Genomic DNA, 19,849 nt, shown 5'->3' on the forward strand with positions numbered 1-19,849 from the left:
CGCTGACCCCCCACCCCGGAGCAGGACCCAGTCCGGAGGACGAGGAAGGGCAGGGGTGTGGGGGGCACCTCTTGCGACAGGAAGATAAGTGCGCTGGGACAAGGGGTCACTGCAGCCTCGCTGTCCTCCCCGGGGGGCTCAGGGTGCCTGGCAGCCCCCCAAGTATGCAGACCTCCTCCCTCCATCCCTGGGCGCCTCAGCTCCCCCAGACTGGCCCCCCTTAAGGACTTTCTGCGTCTAAGCCTTTCCTTCCAAGTCCGCAGGTGACCCACGCGCTAGGTGCCTCGGGAGAGAAGGGGGGCTGGCGGCAGGAGCGCGGCTTTCTCGCACCCTCCCCCCAAGTGATGGATGGGGGGCGTTGGCAAAGAGAGGAAGGGCCCCTCCCAGCCAACCCGAGGGCCCCCAGGAGCCAGACAGGAAGCAGCCTCAGGAAAGACAGCCGGAGCGCCCCAGCTCCAGCCCCCGGGGTCACGGCTGCAGGCGGCGGGGGAGCCCCCGAAACGTGGCGGTGAGAGTGCGGGGGGCGGGACGTGGAGCCCCGCCAGGGCCCCTCGCCCTCCCGACACACACCTTCCGTGCACCTCGCTCCCTCGACTTTTCCCTCCTCCCCACCTTGGCCCTCGCCCCAGCGTCTCTGCGCCGGGGTGCGCGCACAGCGGGTTCCCCGCACTTAATTTTATGCAACGCTGCTGGCACGGCTGCCGCGGGGTCCGTTGGGCGACCCGCCCCCTTCCAAACAGCTTGCACCAGTTTCCCCCAGAACGCAGCCCCCTGCGCCAACTAGGGAGCAGTGGGCGCACCTGGGCGCGTGGTCTCGCAAGATTAGAGTGGGCTTTGTGCGTGCGGCGCACACGCACGCGTGCCCGCGCGGCCCACCGCGTCGCGGGGCGTGCTTCCCCGCTCCGTGGTGCCTGCGGGACTCGGGCCTTTCCCAGGGGTTCCCTGGGCCCCGGCCCCAACACGCGCCGTCCGGGGCAGGGCGCACGGCTGCCGGGCACGTCTGGGCGGTCCCCCGGCTCCTCGCCAGCCGCCCCTCCCCCCTCGCCAAACTTTCTCCCAACTTCCCGACCTGCTCCGCTCGGCGCCCCGCTCCGCTTCCCTCATGAATTATTCAGCAGCGCGCGCTCCAATCAGCGCGCCCGAGCCCCTCTGGCTGAGCCCGGGCTGGGGGGGGGCTGCCCCGCCCCCGCGCGCGCCCCTCCCTCCCGGGCCAGGCGCCGCCCGGCCCAGTCCCGGCCCGGCCCAGCCCCGGCTCGGCCCGCCCGGCCCCGCGCCGCTGTCTCCCTCCCTCCCACTCCGTCGGCGCTCGGGCTCCCACCCTCCCCGTCCGCGCCGGAGCGCACTCGGCCCAGCTGCGCGAGCGGCGCCACTCCAGGGAGGGGGGGAGACCGCGAGCGGCCGGCCCACCCCCAGCCAGCCGGGGCGGGACCCCGAGGCCCCGGGGGGACCCCAACTCCAGCCACGTCTTGCGCTGCGCCCGTCCGCCCGGCGCGATCACTGCCAGGACGACCCCCGGCCGGCCGGGCGCCCGCGCGCGCGCGGCGGAGACGCGGGGCCACACCTGGGCGCCGCCGCCCGGTGCCCGGCGCGCCCGCATGGGCCCGCGCTGAGGGCCCCGACCGAGAGTCCCGCGCGGGAAGTCGGCGTCCGCCCGCCCAGGGAGGGCTCAGAACTGGGGGGGCTAGGGCCCCCCAAACTCGGATCGGATCCAGCTCGGAGTGCGGCGGCGCCATGGAGCTCCGGGCGCTGCTCTGCTGGGCTTCCCTCGCCGCCGCGTTGGAAGGTGAGTTTCCCTAGGGGCGCCCCGCCACTTCTGGGCCCCCCAAAGTTGGGCTTGGGAGTCGAGGGGCCGCGCTCTCCGCATCCCGACCCCCGCACCCCCATTCCCAAACACTTGGGACCAATAGCGCTGGGGCGGGAGGGGGCGGGGAGGAGGCGCCCGGCGGGGAGTGGAGCTTTCTTTTGTTTGGGAAAGAGCTGGAGTCGCGCTGCAGCCCGGGACGTGCCCCTGCCGCGGATCCCCCAGACTTAGCTCCCGTTGCCAGCGGCGCTCGGCAGCCGCCCCTTCCTCCCCACCCCAGGCTCCCAAACTATCCCCAAAGTTTCTGCCTCCCTCCCCTCCTCTCCCGAACCCCCGGCGGGGCTCCTTGGGGCTGGAGGGCAGGCGTGCAGAACTTCACGCTGGGCCTTTTCATTAGCGACCTCACCTGGGTCTGCGCTGCACCGTGGGCAGCCGGCGGCGGGGCCTCTTCCAAAGCTCCAGGCTGCACCCCACTCTGCTGAATGCCACCCGTCCTAGGAGCCCCGTGCGGCCCGCCCTCGCCTGGCCACCACCTCCTGGGCTCTCCAAATTGCTACTTCTTCCTGCACTCGCCCCTTTCCCCCAGCAGGTCCCCTGGAGGGGGTGGGGGGCCAAGAGCACTTCCAGACTTTCCCTGGCCCTAATCTCTCCTTGAGCTGCCTCCCCTGTCTCCCGCCCCCTCCACTGCCTGGAATCAAAGGGGTCTCTGGGGAGTGGGCCATGGGGGGCTGCCCAAGGGGAGGAATCAAAAGCAGTTGGAAGGCTCCTCTCCCGCCGGGCTGGGGCTGGGCAGCTCTGCTCTGGGCCAGGGATCAAAGGCAGGGTGTGGGGCCGGAGCAAGGCTTGTGCAGCTCCCGGGAGAGAACAGGGGCAGAGGAGGCGCCGGGATGAACCTGTGGCTGGGAGCAAGGATGCCAAGTTCGGGAAATGCAGTTTGGAAACTGTTACCTGGGTGCATCCCAAGCCCAGTGTAAATGTTACTTTGCCGCAGGGGGTGGGAGATAGGATTGTCCCATTTCACAGATCAGGAAACTGAGGCTTGGCCATGTTAATGTATCCAAAGTCATGTGACCCCCTCCAAGGAAGGTGAGGGGTGGGAAGCAGAAGAGGAAGGAGAGGTGGTGACAGGAACAGGAAGGGAGGGGGGCCGAGCCGAGAGAGGCAGGTGAACTGACCGTGAGGCCGGGGCCAGCTGGAGTGGGAGAGAAAGTGAGGTAGGGAGGACAGCCCAGAGCAGACAGTGTACTGATCGGAGACAGGAAAACGCTATCCAGGCGAACAATGGAGGGTGGAGACAGCAGCCTCTTTCCACCCCCTTCCCAGAACCCGGGCATCCTGTCCCCAGCGTGCCGGGCTGTCTCCTGACACCCATGGGGGCCCCCGGGCCTCACCTCGGGCTGGCCAGCTTCCCGCCTGGCCCCTGCCCGGTGGCCACCTGGCCAGCGCCTGGGCCCTGGGAGGAGGTTGCCCCACCCACCTTGCCTGCAGCCCTCACGGGGAGGGCGCGTGCCCGGGCCCAGCTGTGCTGCTAAGTCCCCTGGGTGCCGCCTCTCCCTCTCCGTGCCCATCCTCCTGCCCCCCGCCCTCCACTGCCAGGGCCCGTGGGGCTCCTCCTAGGCCCCCAGCCCCTCCCTGTCCCCCGCTGCTGCCGCAGGGCCAGGTGTGCTCATGCCCCCCCCACCCCAGCCGCTCGTACACACCCCTACAGCCTCCTCCCCTCTCCCTTCCCATAACCAAATCCAGATGTGAGGCCTCTGCAGGGGCCGGGCTGGGCTGGGAACCCAAGCGTCCCAGCCCCCTGCACTTCCTCCGAAGGTGGCACACTGGTGGGGGAGGCGGGAATGAGAGGAGGGGGCTCTCACTGAGAATGGGCTGTTGCTGCGGGAGGGGGGTTGGGGCTGGGAGAGGAGCAGGGTGGGGATGGCCTGAGTTGGACTTTGGAACAGGTGTGTGGGCGTGAGATGGACGTGTGCGTGGCAGCAGCCCCTCGGCCGGGGCAGGGCAGGGCTCGGGCAGGACCCGTGTCCCAGCCGCCGACCAATGTCCTCTTGCAGGCTGCTGCTCTCCGCTCCTCCCACAGGACACAGCCACTCTGGGTGTCCTGAGGGCCTGCTGGTGCCCGCCAGCTGCCGGGGGTGGAGCTGACACTCAGGGCAGAGGCTTGGGCGGGGGTGGGGGCGGTGCAGAGGCCAGGTCTCCCCCCTGCTCTGGAAGCCGGGGTGCTGCACCTGTCTCATTCCCCAGCAGCCCCGTCTGCCCGACCCAGACTGACTGTCTCCCTGTCATCTTAGAAACCCTACTGAACACCAAGTTGGAAACTGCCGATCTGAAGTGGGTGACGTTCCCGCAGGTGGAGGGGCAGGTACGGGCTGGACCTGGGAGCTGGGGCTGTGGAGGGAAACCGCGGCAGGAGGGACTACCCCTCACCACCACCACCATCTGTGCCCGCTGCCCCCCAGCCTAGCAGGTGTCCCTGTGGGCCCCTCCCCGGGGACCCCCATGCCCACACACGCCCTTCCCCTGCGCAGTGGGAGGAGCTCAGCGGCCTGGACGAGGAGCAGCACAGCGTGCGCACCTACGAGGTGTGCGACGTGCAGCGCGCACCAGGGCTGGCGCACTGGCTGCGCACGGGCTGGGTCCCTCGCCGCGGCGCCGTGCACGTGTACGCCACGCTGCGCTTCACCATGCTGGAGTGCCTGTCGCTGCCCCGCGCCGGCCGCTCCTGCAAGGAGACCTTCACCGTCTTCTACTACGAGAGCGACGCCGACACGGCCACGGCCCTCACGCCGGCCTGGATGGAGAACCCCTACATCAAGGTACGCAGGCGCCCCCCAACCCCCACCCCGGGGGCTGGGCCATGGCCTCCAGGAAACGGGTCGAGCTTCCTGGGAGCAGGTGCGCCCCTGGGCGGGCTGCCCGGGAGGCCCTCCCCGTCCTGTGCCAAGGCCGGGCCTTCAAGCTGCTCCTGTGGTCACCTGGGCCCCGCTGTGCTCTGGTCCCGCTGGCTCCCCTTCACTCATCAGCTGCCTCGGGCTTTTTGCAGCCCCTGCCCTGCATCTGCTGCTGCCCCCGCCCTAGCTGCCCCCTCCCTGACTCTTGCCCCAACCCTGCCTGTGCCCCGCGTCCCCATCACTCCTCTGTGATTCTCTGAGGTCAGGGCCCGGCGGGGCAGGCGCACAGGATAGAGGCGCCCAGGAGGCCAAGGGGAGGGTGAGCCGGGAAGATGGCGCCCTGGGTCCTCGCGGAAGTGTGGACAGCAGCAGAGTCTGTCCTGGCCCCTGCAGGTGGACACGGTGGCCGCAGAGCACCTGACCCGGAAGCGGCCCGGGGCTGAGGCCACGGGGAAGGTGAACATCAAGACCTTGCGCCTGGGCCCGCTCAGCAAGGCCGGCTTCTACCTGGCCTTCCAGGACCAGGGCGCCTGCATGGCCCTGCTGTCCCTGCACCTCTTCTACAAGAAGTGCGCCCAGCTCACCGTGAACCTGACCCGCTTCCCGGAGACCGTGCCCCGGGAGCTCGTGGTGCCCGTGGCAGGCAGCTGCGTGGCCGACGCCGTCCCCGCCCCCGGGCCCACCCCGAGCCTGTACTGCCGGGAGGACGGCCAGTGGGCCGAGCAGCCGGTCACGGGCTGCAGCTGTGGCCCCGGGTTCGAGGCCGCCGAGGGAAATACCAAGTGCAGAGGTAAGGGGTGGAGCCTGCCCGTGAGGACACCTGTGGCGGGGGTCGGGGGCTCTGTCCCCTGCTCTTGGACCAACATGCGGGCCTCTCTGGAGCATCCTTGGCGCTCCCAGAGCCCCCAGCAGAGTTCGAAGCTCTCTTTCACTTCCAGACCATCTCCCCCCTCCCCCCACCCAGCTCCTCTGCTTTCTGCGTTCATCTCGAGGCTGGTCCAGGATGCAGGACGGTCCTCGGGCAGGGGACGCCTTGTCAGGCTCGGGACAGAGGTGTCGTGGGCTCTGCACTTTTTTTTTTTTTTTTTTAATTATTGATTTGAAAGGCAGAGTTAGAGGGAGACACAGAGAGAGCGATCTCCATCCACTGCTTCGCGTCTTAAGCTGGATTTTGTAAAATTGTAGGGAATCCCTGAGCTTTGTTGCAGGGGACAGGTGCCTCCCTTGTCACTCATTCTCCACCTGAACTTGACCACTCGTTCCGCCGGGAAGCCAGCAGCGCAGGGCCTGAGGCTTGGGCATCGGCCGCGTTGCCGTCCCCGGCACTGACAGCCCACTTCGGGCATCCCCAGAACCGCAGGGCGTGGTTCTCGCCCACCGTGAATTTGATGTCACAGAAGCCTCTGAGTCTTGTTACTAAAGAAATGCACCTGCTCCTCCATCATGACCTTGTCTGTTCACCTTTGCTCTCTGTGTCTCAACATACTTAGCTTCCTTTGTAGTCCTGTGTATTTAGTGAGGTCCATTTACTTATTCAGAAGATTTTCCCTTAAAAATTTATTTGAAAAGAGTTAGACAGGTAGAGCCAGAGAAAGAGAGGTCTTCCATCCGTTGTTTCACTCCCCAATTGCTCGCAACAGCCAGAGCTGTGCCAATCCAAAGCCAGGAGCCAGGAGCTTCTTCCGGGTCTCCCACGCAGGTGCAGGGGCCCAAGCACTTGGGCCATCTTCTGCTGCTTTCTCAGGCCACAGCAGAGAGCTGGATCGGAAGTGGAGCAGCTGGGACTTGAACCAGCACCCATATGGGATGCCGGCACTGCAGGCTGGGGCTTTAACCTGCTGTGCCACAGCACCGGCCCCTTATTCAGAAAATTTAATTACTTTTTTTTTCTTCAAAGGTTTATTTATTTGAAAGTCAGAGTTACACAGAGAGAGAAGGAGAGGCAGAGAGAGAGGTCCCCCATCCACTGGTCTACTCTCCAGTTGGCTGCAATGGCCGGAACTGTGGCGATCCAGAGCCAGGAGCCTTCTCCTGGTCTCCCATGCAGGTGCAGGGGCCCAAGGACTTGGGCCATCACCCACTGCCTTCCCAGGCCACAGCAGAGAGCTGGATCGGAAGTGGAGCAGCCAGGACTCCAACCGGTGCCCACATGGGACACCAGCACTCAGGCTGTGGCTTCACCCGCTACGCCACAGCGCTGGCCGCTTAATTACTTTTTTGAAAGAGTTCCAGGGATAGAGGGAGAGAGGGCGTGAGAGATCTTCCATCTGCTGGTTCACTCCCCAAATGGCTGCAACGGGCTGAAACCAGGAGCCTGGAGCTCCGTGCAGGTCTCCCAGGCGGGTGGCCGGAGCCGTCTGCTGCTCTCAGGCGCATTAGCGGGAGCCGGTTCCGAGGCAGAGAAGCCAGGACTCAGACCGGCGCCCATGGCGGGGAATGCCGGCATTGATCTAACTCACTACGCTGCCGTCCCAGCCCTGTGCTGTCCGTTTAGTCATTGTTCTGAGCGGGGCCTTCACCAGGCGGCCAAGGTCAGAGAAAGCGTAGGAGCTGGGGCCGCCGCTGTGTCATGGTGAGTTAGTTGCAGCCTGCCGTGCCAGCATCCGTCTGGCTGCCGGTTCGAGTCCTGGCTGTTCCACTTCCCAATCCCGCGCCTTGCTAATGCACGCGGGAAAGCAGTGGAAGATGGCCCAAGTGCTCGGGCTGCTGCACCTGCGTGGCAGACCCGGAGGAAGCTTTTGGCTTTGGCCTGGACACTGTGGCCCCTTGGGGAGTGAACCAGCAGATGGAAGATCTCTCTGTCTTCATTTCTCTGTAACTCTGCCTTTCAAATAAACAAATCTGAGGAAAAGAAAGGGTAGGCGCTGTGCAGGGGAGGGAGGGTCGCCTTCTCCTCCCAGCGGAGAGGATTCTGTGAGATTTTTCTCCTCTTTCCCCCTTGGCACTTCATGCAGCATTAAAAGCAGCTTTTTCCCCCCCTGATCCTTAGACCTTTATTGCTACATTAGAAACGAAGCTCTAACCGTGCAAGTGCCCGAGCCTGAGGAAGTCGCGGAAGGCTCTGTTGGAGAAGTGAAAGCCCGTTTGTCCTTTAGGGGGTGCAGGGACACACAGGTCATCAGTGGTGACACAGCGGGTGCCATCCAGAATGTGTGGACAAACGGGAAGTTTAAAAAGGAACCTTAGGTTCTAGTCCGGTCAGGGCGCTGGATTCTGTCCCGGTTGCCCCTCTTCCAGGCCAGCTCTCTGCTGTGGCCAGGGAGTGCAGTGCAGGATGGCCCAAGTGCTTGGGCCCTGCACCCGCATGGGAGACCAGGAGAAGCTCCTGGCTCCTGGCTTCGGATCAGCGAGATGCGCTGGCCGCAGCGGCCATTGGAGGGTGAACCAACGGCAAAAAGGAAGACCTTTCTCTCTGTCTCTCTCTCTCACTATCCACTCTGCCTGTCAAAAAAAAAAAAAAAAAAAAAAAAAAGGAACCTTAGGGAACCAGGGATACTCAGCTCCCCGCAAGGGAGCGTGGGTGGTAAGAAATCAACGTGCCTAGAACCTGCAAAGACATAGGTTTACGAAAGAGAAGCCCAAAACCAAGACTTTTTTAAGATTTATTTATTTATTTGAAAGTCAGAGTTATACAGAGGAGAAGCAGAGAGAGAGAGAAAGTCTTCCATCCACGGGTTTACTCCCCAGTTGGCTGCAACAGCCAGAGCTGTGCCGATCCAAAGCCAAGAGTCAGGAGCTTCTTCCTGGTCTCCCACACAGGTGCAGGGGCCCAAGCACCTGGGCCATCTTCTGCTGCTTTCCCAGGCCACAGCAGAGAGCTGGATCGGAATTGGAGCAGCCGGGACTAGAACCGGCGTCCATATGGGTTGTCGATGCTGCAGGCAGTGGCTTGACCCGCTGTGCCACAGCGCCAGCCCCCATCCAAGACCCTTGAGCAGCGTTGAGATTTGCTCTTGGAGAAGACCTGCGTTTGTGATGGGAGCGACTCCTGCTGGATGGTTTCCTTTGCGGGGGGAGCACTGCTCTCCAGTGTCGGGTTTCAGCTTTGATGTGTCAGACTTCACTTCCCCTAAGCCTGGCCTGTCACCTTGGCTAAGGCGAGGCAAGGAGACCGCGTAAAAGCCGTCCATTGGGCGTTCACTGCTGCTCTCTCTGGACCAGGTCAAGAGCAGCTTTGATGATCCTCTCTCTGTGTGTGTGTCTCTCTCTGTCTCTGTCTGTCTCTCTCTCTCTCAGCCTGTGGCCAGGGCACCTTCAAGCCCCTGTCAGGCGAGGGCTCCTGCCAGCCATGCCCGGCCAACAGCCACTCCAACACCATCGGGTCAGCTGTCTGCCAGTGTCGCATTGGGTACTTCCGGGCGCGCACAGACCCCCAGAGCGCACCCTGCACCAGTAAGTGACCAGCACCGCGGGCCGGGTGAAACAGGCCACCGCCGCGGGGGGAGGTCGGGGCTGCCCCCATCCGCCGCCCCCTCCCCGCCCTGAGGCTCTGGTGGTCTCCGCAGCCCCTCCCTCCGCCCCACGGAGCGTGGTTTCCCGCCTGAACGGCTCTGCCCTGCACCTGGAGTGGAGTGCACCCCTCGAGTCCGGCGGCCGGGAGGACCTCACCTACGCCGTCCGCTGCCGCGAGTGCCGCCCGGGAGGCTCCTGCACGCCCTGCGGGGGAGACCTGACCTTCGACCCCGGCCCCCGGGACCTGGTGGAGCCCTGGGTGGCGGTCCGCGGGCTGCGACCTGACTTCACCTATACGTTTGAGGTCTCCGCCTTGAACGGCGTGTCCTCCTTAGCCAGCGGGCCTGTCCCGTTTGAGCCGGTCAATGTCACCACTGACCGCGAAGGTGAGCTGGCCGGAGGGGGCGGGGCATGGGCGCAGGGAGGATGGAGAGCCCGGGCTTCCCGGGCAAGGGGCAGAGCAGGTGAGGAAGACGCCAAGGCGGGCTGCCCGGAGAGCCGAGGAGGGAAGTTAGGAGATAGCCAGAGGACAGGGACCGGTGCGGGGCCCCATGAGTCTGTCTCCCCATCCCGCAGTGCCGCCCGCGGTGTCTGATATCCGGGTCACGCGCTCCTCGCCCAGCAGCCTGAGCCTGGCCTGGGCCGTGCCCCGGGCGCCCAGCGGCGCTGTGCTGGACTACGAGGTCAAGTACCACGAGAAGGTGAGGCCACGCTCGGGCCCGGCGGTGTGGGCGGGCCGGGGGCGCCTGGGTGTCGGGTCTGCCCGCGCCGGTGGGGGGACCTCGGGCCGGCTCCCGGTGTGCTGCTCTGTAGAATAGCAGGACTCACCCGGAGCTGCTGCCGGACGTCCTGCAGATACGGGATGCGTATCTGGACCCTTGGGAGCGCGGTGGAGAGTTCTGTACCTGGGCCGGAACACAGGCGCGCTAATGCTGCCCTTTGGAATTGCTTGCTGGTTATATATATGAGGTGTAAATGAGACATAAGTAAATTCCCTGGTTAGACCTGGATGCCAACCCCAAGACAGCTCATGGTTGTCTATGCAAATATTCCCAAACCACACCATAGTCCCTGGTGCCTGCACGCCGGAGCTCAAGGCCTCGTCGGCCTCAACAGCACCATGAGATCCGGGGTGTCGGGGCGGGGGCAAGGAGAGCAGAAACTGGAGGCCCTGGCTGACCCCCCGACCCCTCCTCCTCCTGGACAGGGTGCCGAGGGCCCCAGCAGCGTGAGGTTCCTGAAAACCTCGGAAAACCGGGCGGAGCTACGGGGGCTGAAGCGGGGAGCCAGCTACCTGGTGCAGGTGCGCGCGCGATCTGAGGCCGGCTACGGGCCCTTTGGCCAGGAGCACCACAGCCAGACCCAGCTGGACGGTGAGCTTGGGGGGACACGGTGGGGGTGGGAGGCCTCGTCTCTGCCCCCCAAAAAAAGCCGTGACCTCACTCTTCCTCCTCCTCCTCCTCCTCCTCCTCCTCCTCCTCCTCCTCCTCCAGGAGGCCCGGCCCAGCAGGGCAGCGCAGGCGGCTGGGTGTGAAGTCCACCTTGGCTGCTTGCTGGCCTCAGTGACCTTGAGCAGCAACTTGAGCCTGAGCCCCCCACCCCCACCCCACCCCCTCATCCAGTCAATGGGGGTGTCTTGAAGCCCCAGTGGGGGAGCTTTGAGGATGGAGTGGGCCAGCCCCGAAGTGCGTTGCACCGCTTTCTTTCTTTTTTTAAATATTGTTTAAAGATTTGTTTATTTTATTTGAAAGGCAGAATTATAGAGAGGCAGAGGCAGAGAGAGAGAGAGGTCTTCCATCCACTGCTTCACTCCCCAAATGGCTGCAATGGCTAGAGCTGCACAATCCAAAGCCAGGAGCTTCTTCCGGGTCTATCACGTGGGTGCAGGTGCCCAAGGACTTGGGTCATCTTCTACTGCTTTCCCAGGCCATAGCAGAGAGATGGATGGGAAGTGGAGCAGCTGGGACTCGAACTGGCGCCCACATGGGATGTCGGCACTGCAGGCTGCGGCTTTACCCGCTACACCACAGCGCCGGCCCCATGCACCGCTCTTTCTCTAAGCCTTGCTGCTGTTTTTAAGTATGCGACTGAAATGTAATTTGTAATTCCCACCCATCTAAAGTACACAATTCAGGAGTTGTTTTTTTTTTTTGACAGGCAGAGTGGACAGTGAGAGAGAGAGAGACAGACAGAAAGGTCTTCCTTTTGCCGTTGGTTCACCCTCCAATGGCCGCCGCAGTTGGCGTGATGCGGCCAGCACACCGCGCTGATCCGATGGCAGGAGCCAGGTGCTTCTCCTGGTCTCCCATGGGGTGCAGGGCCCAAGCACTTGGGCCATCCTCCACTGCACTCCCTGGCCACAGCAGAGAGCTGGCCTGGAAGAGGGGCATCCGGGATAGGACTGGTGCCCCGACCGGGACTAGAACCTGGTGTGCCGGCGCCGCAAGGCGGAGGATTAGCCTAGTGAGCCGCGGCGCTGGCCTCAGGAGCTTTTTTTAATTTAAGATTTATTTATTTATTTGCAAGGCAGAGTTACAGAGAGAGAGGGAGAAACAGAGACAGATCTTCCATCCACTGGTTCATTCCCCAGATGGCTGCAACAGCCAGGACTGAGCCAGGCTGAAGGCAGGAGCCAGGAGCTTCATCCAGGTCTCCTATGTGGGTGCAGGGGCCCAAGGACTTGGGCCATCCTCCACTGCTTTCCCAGGCCATAGCAGAGAGCTAGATCGGAAGTGGAGCAGCCGGGTCTCAAACCGGCACCTATATGGGATGCCGGCACTGCAGGCAGAGGCTTAGCCCACTACGCCACAGCGCCGGCCTCCCGGGAGCATTTAGTACACTCACAGAATGATGCAAGCCTCACCACAGTTCATCACGGGTGTTTTTCTGCACCCCCAAAAAGACGCTGTGTCCCTCGGCCTCCTCCCAGTGTCACCAGACCCCGGGCAAACCCTCGCCTGCTTCCTGTCCGTATGGAGTGGCTATTCTGGGGTGTCCTAAACAGAGTCGTGCAGGGGCTTTCGTCCAGCCCGTGTGTGCGAGGCCCACGCGTGTTGGCCATGTGTGAGGTCGTCTTTTCTGACGATGGCTGAGCCCTCCCCGCGGCATCGGCACGTCGTCCTCATCTTCATTTTCCCACCGGGTGGTTTTCCACCTGGGGCTATGCATCCTTTTTAATTCTTTGCCTGTGGGACCCCTCGTTCAAACGAGACTCTTAGTGTACGATGGATCTTCAAAACCTTCATGCAGGATTCGTATTTGGGGCCGCGTTGTGCAGCCGGTTAAGCCGCGGCTCGTGACACTGGGATCCCACGTCCGAGTGCTGGTTCTTGGCTGCTCCGCTTCCCATCCAGCTCCCTGCTGGTGCACAAGGGCAGGCAGCACAGATGACCCAGGTTCTCGGGCCGCTGCAGCCGTGTGGGGGACATGGAAGGAGTTCCTGGCTCCTGGCTTCAGCCCGGCCCAGCCCCAGCTGTTGTGGCCATTTGGAGAGTAAACCAGTGGATGGAAGGTCTCACTCCCTCTCTCTCTCTGATGCTCTCTTTCAAATAAATATTTTTAAAAGTTTCGTATTTTTAAAAAACTCTGCAGGGATTTATGTTAGAAAAGATTTATTGGAGAGGCAGAGTTAGAGAAAGGTCTTCATCTGCTAGTTCAGTCCCCAAATGGCCACAGCGGCTGGAGCAGAGCTGATCCGAAGGCAGGAGCCAGAAGCTTCTTCCAGGTCTCCCATGTGGGTGCAGGGACCCAAGGACTTGAGCCACCCTCCACTGCCTTCCCACCTGGGAAGCCGAGGTGGGATGCCGGCACCCAGCCGGAGGCTCAGCCTGCTACACCAGAGTGCCAGCCCTGTTGAGCTTATCTTTTCTTTCCGTTTTTCCATGAGCTTTCTGAAGCCCCTGCATATCGCTCACTGGACAAAATCCAAGCTGTTCTGGGAGTGATAAGGTTGGGAACCGGGGCGGTGCCCACAGCCTGTGGGGGAAGAGTTTGCCGTGCACTGTGGGCTCCACGCCCCACCCCGCCCCGCCCCGCCGTGTCCTCGGGAGCCCTCAGCTCCAGGGGGCCCTGAGTCTCCTGCTGAACAGCCCCTCCTCCACAGAGACGGACAGCTGGCGGGAGCAGCTCGCCCTGATCACGGGCACGGCGGTTGTGGGCGTGGTGCTGGTGCTGGTGGTCATCATCATTGCCATTCTCTGCCTCAGGTGAGGCCCCCGAGGCCCCCAGAAGCCCTGCGCCTTCTCCCTCCCTGCCCCTCCCTGCCCCGGGCTCCTCTGTGGGGGCGTGGGGACCGGCGCCTGGGTTTACCCCGTGCTGCTTCCCCATCCCCAGGAAGCAAAGCAACGGTAGAGATGCGGAGTACTCGGACAAACACGGGCAGTATCTCATCGGGCACGGTGGGTCGGGCCGTCCTCGTGGCTGCAGGGGCGGGGGGCCGTCCCAGGTTGGGGGGCCGTCCCTGCCCAGCTCACGGGCCCGGCATCATTCAGCAGGTACTAAGGTCTACATTGACCCCTTCACTTACGAAGACCCCAATGAGGCTGTGCGGGAGTTTGCAAAAGAGATCGACGTCTCCTATGTGAAGATAGAAGAAGTGATTGGTGCAGGTGAGAGGAAGGGTGCCGAGCGCGGCGGCGGGGACGGGCCACGCCAGGGCGGGAGGTGGCTGAGCCCCGCCCTGCCTGCCGCAGGTGAGTTTGGAGAGGTGTGCAGGGGCCGGCTCAAGGCCCCCGGGAAGAAGGAAAGCTGCGTGGCCATCAAGACCCTGAAAGGCGGCTACACGGAGCGCCAGCGGCGAGAGTTCCTGAGCGAGGCCTCCATCATGGGCCAGTTCGAGCACCCCAACATCATCCGCCTCGAGGGCGTGGTCACCAACAGCGTGCCCGTCATGATCCTCACGGAGTTCATGGAGAACGGCGCCCTGGACTCCTTCCTGCGGGTGAGCTGCCTGCCGTGCTGGCCTGGGCGGCCAGCAGCAGAGGCCAGGCGGGCTTGGGGCCCACAGCCCCTTCCCCGCCCTCCAGCCTGCTGCCCTTGGGTTCCTGTGTGGGAGAGGCCGAGTTCCTGGGAACCCCCTTTGCCCTTGGCCTCCTTGGGAAGCTCGGCCGACCCATCCAGCAGGTGTTTGTCATTCTTCCGTTTTTAAGAAATTGGGGACTCATGCTTGTGTGAAAGGCAGAGAGGTGGAGATCTCTCTGCTGGTTCCTCCCTGGGCTAGGTCAGGCCAGAGCCAGGAGCTGGAACTCCCTCCAGGTCTCCCGTGTGGGGAGCAAGGACCCAAGTACTCAAGCCATCTCCTGCTGCCTCCCGGAGTGCACGTTAGCGGGGAGCCGCACGGGAGGCGGAGCTGGGGTTCAAACCCAGGCCCTCCTGCGTGGGGACGCGAGCGTCAGCCAAGCGCCTGCCCCGTTCTTTCGGCAAATATTTACCGAGTGCCTCCTGTGCATGCTAGCCTCCGTCCTGGCCCTGGGAGGCGAGCCAAGGACAGGGTTTCTGCTCTGAAAGTTAACGAGTAGACAAAGCGGCTCAGACAGGCAGACGGCAAACAGAATCGTGGAAGTGACTGGGGTCGGCGTGGGGAGGGCCTGTTGATCTCTGTGAATTAATGGGTTTTACTGAGTTTTGGTCTTTAACTTTACTGAGTATCTTTCTTGAAAACATTCTCCTACATAGAACCACACTGCATGTAACGGGATACCCAGGTCAGGGCTAGGCTTTACAGCTGGAGGTTTTTTTAACGATTTATTTATTTGGAAGTTGGAGTCACAGATAAAGAGGGAGAGACAGAATCTTCTCTCTGCTGATTCATTCTCCAAATGGATGCAACGGCCAGGGCTGGGCCAGGCCAAAGCCAGGCGCTTCATCCGGGGTTCCCATGCAGGTGCAGGGGCCAAGCACTTGGGCTACTATTCGCTGCTTTCCCAGGCAAATTAGGGAGCCGGATCAGAAGTGGCACAGCCAGGACTCTGCACTGCAGGTGGCAGCTTAACCCACTGGGCCACACCACCCGCCCCTCAGCCCCTGGGAAATTTATTTTTAAGCCTCTCTAAATCCCAAGCAACTCCTAGTCTGGACCCTTGTCCCCTTGTTCTTGCAAACTTCATGGGATCGTTTTGTTTCTGTGACTCCTCAACAGAGCAGCTCTAATGTCTTGATGAGTTTGCAATCAAACGTCTGGGGCTGTTCTACATTTGGGGGGTGCTGCCTCACATGGCTCCCATCAGGAGTCACCAGCTCTCTCCGGCCCAGTCCCTCCCTGGTGGTCCCAGGAGTCTGTGTTGTGACGCTTGTACCTCCTGAAGGGGGATGGTGGTCGCTGGGAGATCAAGGGACACCTGGGTGGATGAGCAAGGGCCGGGGGTGAGAAGAGGGGAGACCCGAGTGGGCAGAACTCGGCACACTAAGACACAGGAGGCCCATGTGGCTGGACCTTGGCCACAGAGCAGGGGGGGCAATGGTGAGTCGTGACGGGTGGTGTCAGGGCAAGCTTTTGGAGGGATGGGGTGAAAGAGGGAGATGACTGAAGTCCCTTTGGCTGGGTGCTGGGGGCGCGTGTCACCGCTGTCATCCGGGGGTGTGGAGAAGTGGATCTGGGACCCGTGTGGGAGGCTGGGCTAGCTGGCAGGTGAGAGGATCCGGGAGACGGCGAGGTCTCCACGGGACGTGTCAAGTGCTGTTCCCACACGTCTGTACGCACCCAAGGCCCAGGGAAGGCGCAGGTTTGGAGGACAGATTTGGAGTGTGCTCTTTAGACTCGGTGTCTCTGGCCCCGTGGGGCTGCTGAGGGTCCCCTGCGCCCTAGCTGAACCCGGAAGGTGGGATCAGTTGACTGCGTGGGATGGGTTGGTTTGTTTACCTGGTGAGGTCGAGGTTAGGGTTGGCGCTGTGGCCACTGGTCACCCCCGAATTCCTCACCGCTCCCCAGTCCTGGAGGGCTGGGGGAAGAGTGCCGTTGGCAGTCACACGAGTGCACTGATCTAACACATTAGAGCAAAAGCATCAGTTGGACACTTCCTGATGTAAAAGTGTCGCGTAGTAGCAAAAACCTTTACATCTCCGTATAGTTGAGGCCAAATGCATAGTAAGAGGTGAGAGTCCGTGGGTGAGACAGGAGGGCTCACCTGGGAGCAGGGAGAGGAGGCCACACGTGACAGAGGGCAAACCGGCGGTGGGCTGCCCTAACCACACCCCTTTCTCTGTGCACCCTGCAGCTCAACGACGGGCAGTTCACGGTCATCCAGCTGGTGGGCATGTTACGGGGCATCGCCTCGGGCATGCGGTACCTCGCAGAGATGAGCTACGTGCACCGAGACCTGGCCGCCCGCAACATCCTGGTCAACAGCAACCTAGTGTGCAAGGTCTCCGACTTCGGCCTCTCCCGCTTCCTGGAAGAGAACTCCTCCGATCCCACCTACACGAGCTCGCTGGTGAGGCTGGGGCGCCAGGGGCTGAGCTGGGTTCTTGGGGTGGAGGAGGGTGCGGTCCCAGGGACCCGGCTCCAGGTGCCTGGGCGCTCACAGTTGGGGGGCTGGGGGCCTGGGTCGGGGCAGTGTGGCGGGTCCCCCATGTCCCTCAGCCCACCTGCTCCTCCCCTTCGGCAGGGAGGGAAGATCCCCATCCGATGGACAGCCCCTGAGGCCATTGCTTTCCGGAAGTTCACCTCAGCCAGCGACGCCTGGAGCTATGGGATTGTGATGTGGGAGGTGATGTCCTTCGGGGAGCGGCCCTACTGGGACATGAGCAATCAGGACGTAAGTGTGTCTCCAAGTTCCCCTGCGGTGGGGTTCCCAGCAAGTCACCAGTGTTGGGTTCTTGGGATGGGGGGTGGCAGAGTTGATCTTTGAGTCAAAATGACCCAGCCCAAGAGCCGCTGGGGTGTCCAGCCATAGCCAGCGTCAGCCCTGGCCAGGGGGGACTGTGGCCCCCAACCCGGCAGCTAGAGTCACCAGTTAGTCGGGGCTCCCTGTGACTTTGCCCCGGCGCCTCTTCCCATCATTCCAGGTGATCAATGCCATTGAACAGGACTACCGGCTGCCCCCGCCCCCAGACTGTCCCACCTCCCTGCACCAGCTCATGCTGGACTGTTGGCAGAAGGACCGGAACGCCCGGCCTCGCTTCCCCCAGGTGGTCAGCGCCTTGGACAAGATGATCCGGAACCCTGCCAGTCTCAAAATCGTGGCCAGGGAGAATGGCGGGTGAGGACCTCAGAGCGAGGGCCCTCCTTGCTGTGCTCGGCTACCACTGAGCCCCAACCCCCGCTCACCCAGGGGCCCCATCCCTTTGGGGGTGGGTGGGAGCAGCCTCAGGCTCACTGTTCTTCCCCACCCTTGCCCGCAGCGCCTCCCACCCGCTCCTGGACCAACGGCAGCCTCACTACTCAGCCTTTGGCTCGGTGGGCGAGTGGCTTCGAGCCATCAAGATGGGAAGATACGAGGAGAGCTTTGCAGCTGCTGGGTTTGGCTCCTTCGAGCTCGTCAGCCAGATCTCCACAGAGTAAGTGGTGGCGGGAGGCGGAGGGCGAGGCCGCGGCCGCAGCGGCACCTGGTCTGGGCCTCACTTCCCACAAGGACGTTGCTCTACACCACAGCCAGGGGAGCCCTCAGCACAGTCACAGCTGCCGGCCAGCGGTGCCCAGCTTGGCCCCTGGTGCCTTCCAGCCTCTCCATCTGTATCTTTGTGCCTCTATCTACATTCCACAGCCGGCTCTCACATTAACAACGCCTGGACTCTGCTTCTGTCTTCCCACCCATAAAAGGAGAAGACTGGCCTGGGTTTGGGAGATGCCTTCCAGCTTTAATGTTAAATGGTTTTACGAGTCCACTGCCTCCCAAATACTGTTTTCCTCCAGGCTTGGCTGAGCTGTTTCTCACTGGATTTGAGTAAACGGTAGAAGGAATAGAAACCTGGGACAGAGGGGCCCCAGCCAGTCTGCCCCAGGGGCGGAGGCTCCACTCGCACCTGCTCTCCTCTTGTGGCAGGTGCCCCGCCCTTCCACGGCTCCTTCCCCTGCGAAGCGATCTCTGCGGTCCCCTTCTCATCCCCACCTCCTCTCTGGCTGCGCAGGGCTGCCACGGGGCTCCTACACCCTCTGGAAACTGCCTCCCCACCGTTGACATCAGCTGCACGCTGATTGGCTGGTGCTGCCGAGGCCCGGGAGTGCACTGCAGCCAGCCAGGGGAGCGCCCCCCGTGTGGCTCACCCGGCCCTCTTCCTTCACAGAGACCTCCTCCGGATTGGAGTCACCTTGGCGGGACACCAGAAGAAAATCCTGGCCAGTGTCCAACACATGAAGTCCCAGGCCAAGCCCGGAGCCCCGGGCACGTCAGCAGGACCAGCACCGCAGTTCTGACCTGCAGGAGCCCCCACCCCGGGGACACGGCCTCCCCTTCTTCCTGGGGCAGAGCCGGGGGGGGGGGGGGGGGACTTGGCAGAGGTCTCCACCCTGGGCCCCGCTGGATTGCACTTTGAACCCATGGGAGTGGGGAGTTGGCAGTTTAGAGACAGGATTTGGGGGTCTTGCCTGTGGGAGTGGAGAAATCATTCCCCGCCACCCTGGGCAGAGACCCCCAGACCCAGCGTGTGACCCGAGGGACAGGAAGTACCGCCCCAGGCGCTGCCCTCACCTTGCAGACCAAAGAGCGGGGGCGACTGGCCTGGCCACCGGGCGTGGACGCAGGAGGGGCGTCGGCCCAGTGATGAAGTCATTGGGCTCTGAGGCCCCTGCGTGCTGTCGTCCCCACCTCAATCATTCTCCCTTGTAAATGCCCCCCTCCCCCCATCGGCCGCCTTCATATTGAAGGTTTGGAGTCTTACGTGGTGTTCTCGGTCTTGTTTTTCTTCTTCCCCTTTTGTTTTCGTTCTGTTTCCTGTCTGCTTTCTGTGTTGGAGGGCACCAGTTTCGCCATCACCTCCTTTGCCCAAGGTGAAACGGGCCCAGCCGTCATCTTTCCTGAACGGAGCCTCTCTCTCCCCCTGTGCTCCAAGTGTCCCCATGCCGAGTCCGGCCCCGGGGTGGGGGGGGTGTCGAGAGTGGAGTGAGGCAGTGCAAGGGGCCGGGGGATGGGGATGGTAGAAGCCAGAGAAAGATTCTGGTGCTTGGCGGGGTTCTTAAATTATATTTAAAAAGAAACTTTTGTATAAATAAAAGGACAAGGGCCATGTCCCAACTCAGGGTGTCTGGGAGCCGAGGGTGGAGAGTGGGTTCTGGGACTGGGCCCTGGGTTCCCAGCCTCCCCCACGTGCTATTTGGGGGTAGTGGGGTGGGGGCCGGGATGAGTCACTGGCAGCTGCTTCTAACGGCTCCAGCTGCCTCTGCCAAGCGCCCGAGGCACCTCCGGGGTGGGGCTGCCCCCTCCTGCCCCTCCCCTGGCTCCTCAGGCCTGGCAGGGGCTGTGTGAGGGAGAGGAGGCCTGGAGCTCACGGCCCTGCCCTGCAGCTCCCTGAGAACGAGGTAGGAGCAGCAGACAGATGTGAAACAGATGTTGACAGCCGGGATTGGTTTAGCAGGAGGGGAGCAGGCCAGCCTTGGCTGGGGGAGGGGGGCTGGGAATGGCAGGAGACCCCCCACGTGCTGGCTGGGCAGGGCCTGGGCAGGACAATTCCTCCATTCAGGATGCTGCCCAGGCAGGTTCTCCCGGACTCAGGAAGGGGCGGGAGAACCCCCGAGTTTATCTTCCCCCAGCTTCTCCCTCCCACCAGGAAGAGG

At 62.9% G+C, this 19,849-nt stretch overlaps 1 protein-coding gene across 2 annotated transcripts; it reads left to right on the top strand.

The window, feature by feature from the left end:
• Positions 1 to 1,596: 1,596 nt before the first annotated feature.
• On the top strand, positions 1,597 to 19,366 carry EPHB4 (EPH receptor B4). 2 transcript variants are annotated; one of them, XM_062180958.1, is made up of 17 exons: positions 1,597 to 1,783; positions 4,093 to 4,163; positions 4,330 to 4,617; positions 5,086 to 5,482; positions 8,929 to 9,084; positions 9,198 to 9,530; positions 9,721 to 9,845; positions 10,352 to 10,517; positions 13,247 to 13,349; positions 13,477 to 13,541; positions 13,635 to 13,751; positions 13,836 to 14,083; positions 16,356 to 16,571; positions 16,746 to 16,895; positions 17,146 to 17,339; positions 17,482 to 17,637; positions 18,364 to 19,366. In XM_062180958.1, the coding sequence occupies exons 1-17, from the start codon at positions 1,732 to 1,734 to the stop codon at positions 18,491 to 18,493; spliced, it is 2,967 nt and encodes a 988-aa protein (XP_062036942.1). In that variant the 5' UTR covers positions 1,597 to 1,731; the 3' UTR covers positions 18,494 to 19,366. The 2 variants fall into 2 exon arrangements, with proteins under 2 accessions (XP_062036942.1, XP_062036944.1); XM_062180960.1 differs by having other exon boundaries at positions 1,598 to 1,783; positions 13,638 to 13,751; positions 18,364 to 19,364.
• The last annotated feature ends 483 nt before the right edge of the window (positions 19,367 to 19,849 follow it).

The sequence above is a fragment of the Lepus europaeus genome, chromosome 21 (genome assembly GCF_033115175.1).
Source record: "Lepus europaeus isolate LE1 chromosome 21, mLepTim1.pri, whole genome shotgun sequence".
In the NCBI taxonomy this organism is placed as follows: Eukaryota; Metazoa; Chordata; class Mammalia; order Lagomorpha; family Leporidae; genus Lepus; species Lepus europaeus.

Coding starts and splice junctions, on each gene's coding strand:
- EPHB4 (XM_062180958.1), top strand. CDS start 1,732: ATGGAGCTCCGGGCGCTGCTCTGCTGGGCTTCCCTCGCCGCCGCGTTG. Junction 5,483..8,928: donor GGGAAATACCAAGTGCAGAG/GTAAGGGGTGGA, acceptor TCTCTCTCTCAG/CCTGTGGCCAGGGCACCTTC. Junction 9,846..10,351: donor AGGTCAAGTACCACGAGAAG/GTGAGGCCACGC, acceptor CCTCCTGGACAG/GGTGCCGAGGGCCCCAGCAG.